General features: G+C 37.3%; 1 protein-coding gene across 1 annotated transcript; it reads right to left on the bottom strand.

Moving 5' to 3' along the window:
* Positions 1-1,027: 1,027 nt before the first annotated feature.
* On the bottom strand, positions 1,028-1,945 carry LOC126079833 (olfactory receptor 4A15-like). The gene has a single exon (XM_049891202.1). The coding sequence runs from the start codon at positions 1,943-1,945 to the stop codon at positions 1,028-1,030; it is 918 nt and encodes a 305-aa protein (XP_049747159.1).
* Positions 1,946-7,750: the final 5,805 nt, after the last annotated feature.

Below are 7,750 nucleotides of genomic sequence, written 5' to 3'. Positions count from 1 at the left end.
AGCTGCCTTCCTCTTCAACCTCAACATACTAAGCAAAGTAAGCAAAACTAAATATTCAAAAAACCTTACTGATACAAAAATAAAAATATATAGTTCAAATGTTAATATGGACTATCTCTGTGCAGGGAAGTGTCTTAGTCATCTAGTGCTGCTATAACATAAATACCACAAGTGGATGGCTCTCGCAGTCTAGTAGGCTAGAAGTCCAAATTCAGAGTGCTGGGTCAAGGGGAATGCTTTCTCTCTCTGTGGGCTCTGTAGGAAGATCCTTGTTATCAACCTTGCCCTGGTCTACGAGCCTCTCAGTACAGGGTCCAAAGGACACGTTCAGCTCCTGGCACTATTTTCTTGGTATTATGAGGTCCCTTTGTCTCTCTACTGTCTTCTCTCTTTTATATCTCAAAAGAGGTTCATTCGAGAAACAGCCTAAAATTTTAAACTGAATCCTGCCTCATTATTATAACTGCCTCTATTTCTGCCTTACTAATAGAGGTAGGATTTATAACACATAGGAAAATTATATCAGATGACAAAATAGTGAACAATCACACAATACTGGGAATCATGGCATAGTCAAGTCGACACACATTTTTCTAGGACACAATTAAATCCATGACGGGAGGGTTGAATCATGTTTTTACATCTTATTTTATTATTGTGAAATGAGACCTATTAATTCTGAAAAAGGTTTAAATGTACTTAAGAAAGAGACATCAGAAAATTTTCCATCAACTAAAATAAATTTCTGGTATTAACTGTAGTATAACTCATCACATAGAGTATAAATCTATAGCCTCAATGGAACCGTTTTATGCCCCCCCAAAATGACTCGTATTTGTCAAGAAATGAAAATCTTAAAAATATATTTTGAACAAAACTAGTCATTGGAAGTATACACATAATAAATATTTTTAATCATTTATAAGTTACTAAATGGGAAGAAAGTTTTACCACACTTATAATTACACAGGGCATTTCTGAAGGAGGAGTTTTTAATTGAAAGTAGATGATGCATTTATCTTCCAGATCATTTGTGTTTTCTGGTCCAGATCTTCTTCATGGCGTTTTTCATCTCTGCATTTCTCAGAGTATAGATTAAGGGGTTCAACATAAGAGTGATGACAGTGCAAAATACAGTCAAAATTTTATCTTTTGGTAAGGTGGAGGGAGGTCTCACATACATAAAAATACAAGGGATAAAGAAGAGGGCCACTACAGTGATGTGGGAGCCACAGGTGGATAAGGCTTTGCGCCTCCCTTCCTGACTAAGATTCTTCAGGGAATGTAGAATGACTCCATAGGAGATGAGTAACACCGTAAAAATGACCACACATATTGCCCCATCATTGGCAACCACAGTGAGACCAATGATATAGGTGTCAGTGCAGGCAAGTTTTAATAAGGGGTACATGTCACAGATGAAGTGGTCTATGACATTGGGGCCACAGAAGGGAAGGTTGTAAACAAAGAGAAGCTGAACTACAGCATGCACAAAACCTCCAATGCAGGCCACCAACAGCAGCAGAGCACATACCCGTTGGCTCATGATCATCATATAATGCAGGGGTTTACAGATAGCCATGTAGTGGTCACAAGCCATGACCACCAGAAGTAAAACCTCAGCACCACCAAATAAGTGTCCTATAAAAAGCTGAGTCATGCAAGCTTGGAAAGAAAATGTTTTCTTCCCATAGAGTAAGTCTATAATCATGTTTGGGGTAACTGTAGTAGAATAAACAGCATCCATAAATGATAAGTAGCCAAGAAAGAAGTACATAGGGGCATCTAGTAGTGGGCTGACCACCACAGTCACAACAATGAGGACGTTGCCCACCATTGTCACAATGTAGATGAACAAGAACAAAACAAAAAATATTTTCTGACTCTGGAGATTCTGAGTGAGGCCCAAGAGGACAAATTCAGTCACATTGTTCCTTTGTTCCATATGTTCTTCTGTGTATCCTTATTTCAGAGTTCGGAAGGAATTTACCTGTAAACATATGATGAGTAGTGACTTTTTGAAATCTCCAGTTAACTTGTTTATTCATTCAACAAATAGGCTTAATGATTTACCAGGCTCCATCACTGTCCCAGATGATAAGACTGCAAGGATTTATTAAAACATGGTCCCTGACTTTAGTGATGGTAGACTAATCGAGAGGCAAATTACAAATATGCATGGAAAAAGTAGAGGTTATTAAATATTGGGACTGTCATACTAATTTACATCTGGAAGAAAATAAAATTGTATCTATAGCTAGTACAATAAACAAAAATAAAATAGAAATCCCGTTAAGATTTAATGCTAAAATAAAGTACAATTTATATTTATTTTCAAGTCAGTAAAATAAATTATTTTCTACATTCTAGGAATAGAAAAATCTTCCTAACTATTAACTGAAATCCCAATTAGACATATTTCAAAAATTTTAAAAGGATTTTTAAATATACAATAAACACAGTCTATAGACAAAAATACCTTGGCAGAAAATATGTCTAAAATAGACAAGTAATTCTAATTAGTTAATCACAAAAAGACGAACACCTAATAGAAAATATGTCTAAAATAATTCTAACTAGTTAACCAGAAAAAGAGAAACAACCTAATGGCAAAGGATATAAACAAGTGATTAAAAGAAGAGCACATCCAAATGGCCAACAAACATATGATAGGATGCTGAAACTGACCTATAAATAGTGAAACGTAAAATAAAATAACAGATATCACTCTACACCCATTACATTGACAAAAAAGCTTTTAAAAAATATTAACAGCTATAACTGGCAAAAACAGAGAAAAGGGCCTTCTCTTCCATTGCTAGTAAAAATGTTAATTTTATAATATTTATCTAGCCATCTCTATCGAAAACAAAAATGCATTTACTTTTCGTCACAACAGTTACACTCTTTAAAACCTATTCATGGGAAGTAAGGCAACAGTACCTAGAATATACTCATGGTATATTTTTGCTGCATTATCTATAATGGCATTAAATAACAAACATGAAAGAAAAACAATTTAAGTGAATTCCATTAAATAGAGAAGTGGTTGAATATATCTAAAAAAAAAAAAAAAATCCATTAAATGGAATAATGCATTTGAAAGAATGAATTAGAACTATGCTGGTACCATTAGAGAAATTCCTACAAAGTACTGTTGAGTAAGAGAGAAATGAGCATAAAACTACCCATAATATATTATCATAAAACAAAAATAAAAATATAAATTCATCAGTTTATAAATGTTTGTATATGATTATATAAGTATAGGAAAAATATGGAAGGGAACATTTTTGTTGTTGTTATAAACAGGTTACATTTATGCTGGTGATGTATGTGAAAGAATGAAATGATGAGAAGGCAGATTTCAAAACAAAGAAAACTGCACAAATTCAAAAAAATTATGTCAAAATATTATTGATATTCACCAGCTCTTTTCTCTCTTAAAGTGATCCTAGGGATGATATTCAGATACTCTCTAAGTCTCTATCGACATTGACTTCAGTATCAGACTTCATAATTCTGCCTGACCTCCTCTTCACAATATATGGATTGTCTGTGTTTCTAAGTATGGCCAAGCCTTCTGCATGTGCAGTAGGTTCCATAGTCTTTATTGCACTCAAAACAGTGCTCCTGTAACTGTCCCCTCCATTCTACATCATTAGTTTTCCTCTCTGTTTTGCATTATTCTGTCCACAAATTTATACAGTATAATATCTCCTTTGGTTAAATAATCTATTCCCCAACTCTACATCTCTTTCAAGTGAGCAACCCAACTGTCTTTTCTTCTTCATAAAAAACACCCTCACCTTGCTAAATCTAATGGTTCATTACACTTTTTTTTCTTACCCAGCCTATCTTTCCTACAAATTAAAGTGATAGCTTGCTTGCATAATAGCACTTTAGGTTCTTGCATCACTTTCTAAGAATTCAAGTATTAACAAGCAATGCTTCAGAACACTACAGTTCATCCTACAATGATATTTACAAATCTCTGCCCATTAAAATAGCCCCCAAATACTTACCCTTAAATTAGTTTCTAAGAACACTAATGTTAGAGAAAGTAAATGTACTCTGGGTCTTTATAGGATGAAAATATCCAAGGGAAAATTACAGAATTGAGTCAAAACTCATATATTTTATTGACCAAAAAATATCTCTAACACACCTGACTATCGGAATCACATAGAAGAATTTTCAAAAGTCTTCGACATTCCAAGTCACACTACCAATGTGCTCTTGCATAATCTAAAGCCTAGTGAAGACTCCTATGTACAAAAACACGTCCTCAGTTACCTGCATAATGAGACAGTCATTCAGCACAAATTCTGGATTGTGGTGCTTCTCCTGTGTCCTAAAAGATAATATCTTCATGCCCTGATGTCATCTCTGTGAACACAGAGAGTAAGATGGTACATGCACCATATCTGGATCAAGAAATGCTTCCATGTGACCAACTATTTCCATGCTTCAAGAAGTCTGTCTCATCTCAGATGTTCAGAAAAATGATACCTTTTAAATTGTTGATATTTTCAAGATGGATATCAAAAATGGCCTGAAACCTGAGGGGGGCCCAAGATGGATGACTAGGTAGAAGCTACCTCGGATCCCTCTTGCAACAAAGTCTCAGAAAAACAAGTGAATCAATCACATATATGACAATCTACGAACCCTGACCATCAAACACAGATCTAAAGAGTTGACCTGAGTGACAGAGACTGAGAAAGAACAACCAAGGGGAAGCAGTGACTGTTTTCGAAGCCTGGAGCCAGCATCCCAGTCAGAAAACCTGGGTGCCAGGCTTTGAACTGGGCGCAAGGGAGCTGAGCACGGCATCCTGAGATGGCACAAACACAGGTCACAGCCCTAGCCCCCAGAAGTGACCTCAGGGGAAGCCCAGCCAGTGCACGCAGGCAGCGCAGCAACACGGCTGACAGGAGGAGAAGTCACCAGGAGTCAGCGACTGGTTTTGGAGCCTGGAGTGTGGCGTCCCAGCTGGGAAACCTTGGCACTGGGCTTTGGACTCAGAGAAGAGGAACTGACCATGGCTTCTGAGACAGCACAAGCAGAAGACCCGAGCCTGACCCTTGGGGACAATCTCAACCAAGCCAATGCACACAGGCTACACAACCCTCGGGAATCTCAGATAAAACAGTCATCGCCAAGCAAGATAAGTAACTTTGTCTATATTCTGGGGTGTTACTCTCTCCTATCTATCTGATCCCTTCCCTCTTCTTCCCAGGTGGCTTCATTAACATTGGAATTTCCTGAGCCAGAGAGTGAAGTGCTCTTTGGGTTTTTTGTTTTTGTTATTCTCTTTTCCTAACCCATTCTCCTGGCCTGAGAGAAGCAGCTACAAAAAACCCAGGGACCAAAAATCCTTCCCTGACTTTCCGAAATTGGACTAAAAATACAGAACCAGCTCCAGCCAAGCATATGAGATCCACGGTATTGGGCTCTCATCCCTACAGGGAACAAGGTGGCTATTAAAATGCAAAGGCATTTCTGATAGGGATCTAACTGTATTTGTTTTAGCAGATTACTGGAAAGACAAATTTCCCAGGCCTGATATCTCTGCATATTAAACAGAGCCCTCACTGACTCTCAACAGGGAACTGAGGACTGAAGCTCCACCCATACCACCTAGCCTCCTGCCATAGGGGTCTGAGGATGGTGACACCTACAAATCAGTAGAGGTACATGAATTGGGTGCCTAAGGTACAGCTGCAGAGCCTACACTCCAAAGTGCTTTGGGAATAGAGACACAACTACCTCACTGGCACTTGGGGGAAGCCTGTCAGCATCCTGCCCCCCTGGAGTGTGATCCCCTGCTGCTACTAGAATCTGGTGCACACAACTATCACCACTACTCCTCTAGGTGGAGAGGTGACAGTCTGCACCACACACTTGGTGACCCAAAATCAGATTCTACTCAAGAATAGTGAATGGACTCTTAGGCTTAAATATCTGGTAAGAGCCCAAACCAGCTGGTAATAGGACATAAGTGATTCAAGGGCTACAACAATCGAGACGGCACAATCTAGTAGTCCATCTACATATATTGAAAGAAAACAAAACAAGATAAGACTCAGTGAGCAAATATAAAATAAATCAATCCAATATCTTATAAATGGCTCAGAGGCAGCAGTTGATATCAAATCACATAAAGAAGCAGACCATGACTGCTTCTCTAAATCCCCAAATTAAAGAATCAAAATCTTTCCCAAATGAAGATACAATCCTGGAATTGCCAGATGCAGAATATAACAAACTAATATACAGAATGCTTCAAGACATCAGGGATGACCTCAGAAAATAAATATGGCAATCTACAGAAAAAGCCAAGGAACACACTGATAAAGCAGTTGAAGAACTCAAAAAGATTATCCAAGAACATAGTGGAAAAATTAATAAGCTGCAAGAATCCATAGAGAGACAGCATCCAGAAATCCAAAAGATTAACAGTAAAAAGACAGAATTAGAGAACTCAATAGAAAGTCAGAGGAGCAGAATCGAGCAATCGGAATGCAGAATGGAGGAAATAGAGGACAAGGCAATTGACACCAATATAGTTGAAGAAAAATCAGATAAAAGAATTAAAAAAAAATGAAGAAACCCTAAGAATCATGTGGGACTCTATCAAGAAGAATAACTTCATGTGATTGGAGATCCAGAACAGGGTGGCATAACAGAAAATACAGAGAGAATAACTGAAGGTCTGTTGGCAGAAAACTTCCCTAACATCATGAAAGACGAAAGGATATCTATCCAAGATGCTCATCGAACCCCATATAAGATTGATCCAAAAAGAAAACAACCAAGACATACTATCATCAAACTTGCCAAAACCAAAGATAAAGAGAAAAATTTAAAAGCAGCCAGGGATAAAAGAAAGGTCTCCTACAAAGGAGAATCAATAAGTTCAGACTACTCAGCAGAAACCATGCAGTCAAGAAGGCAATGGGATGACATACATAGAGCACTGAAGGAGAAACACTGCCAGCCAAGGATCATATATCCAGCAAAACTCTCTCTCAAATATGAAGGTGAAATTAAAACATTTACCGATAAACACAGCTTACAGAATTTGCAAAAAAAACAAACCAAAGCTACAAGAAATACTAAAGGAAATTGGTCAGAAAATCAAGAATATCAGATACCAGCACCACACAAGGTCACAGAACAGAATATCCAGATATCAGCTCAAATAGGGAAATCACAAAAACGAATTAAGATTAATTTTAAAAAGAAAAAAATGCTCAAAACAGGGAATCATTGAAGTCATTATGTAAAAGATCACAGTAATCAGAAAGAGGAACTTAATACAGGAGGCATAGAACTGCCATAAGGAGAGGAAAACAAGATAGTATAGGACGATACGAGTTAGGTTTTTACTTAGGAAAATAGGGGTAAATATTAAGGTAACCACAAAGAGGTCTAACAACTCCATAACTCAAAATAAAAACCAAGAAAAACATAACAGTTCAGCAAACATAAATTCACCTACTAAGAAAATGAGAAACACACAATTTACAAAGAAAAATGTCTCAGCAGAAAAAAGTAAGTGGAAAAATGAAATTGTCAACAACACACACAAAAAGGCATCAAAATGACAGCACTAAAAACATACTTATGTATAATTACACTGAATGTAAGTGGACTAAATGCACTGATAAAGAGACAGAGAGTCTCAGACTGGATAAAGAAACACAATCCATCTCTATGCTACCTACAAGAGACACACCTTAGG

The sequence above is a fragment of the Elephas maximus genome, chromosome 7, assembly GCF_024166365.1.
Source record: "Elephas maximus indicus isolate mEleMax1 chromosome 7, mEleMax1 primary haplotype, whole genome shotgun sequence".
In the NCBI taxonomy this organism is placed as follows: domain Eukaryota; kingdom Metazoa; phylum Chordata; class Mammalia; order Proboscidea; family Elephantidae; genus Elephas; species Elephas maximus.
The sequence above is the reverse complement of the archived record's forward strand: the minus strand, read 5'-3'. Positions and strand labels throughout refer to the sequence as shown.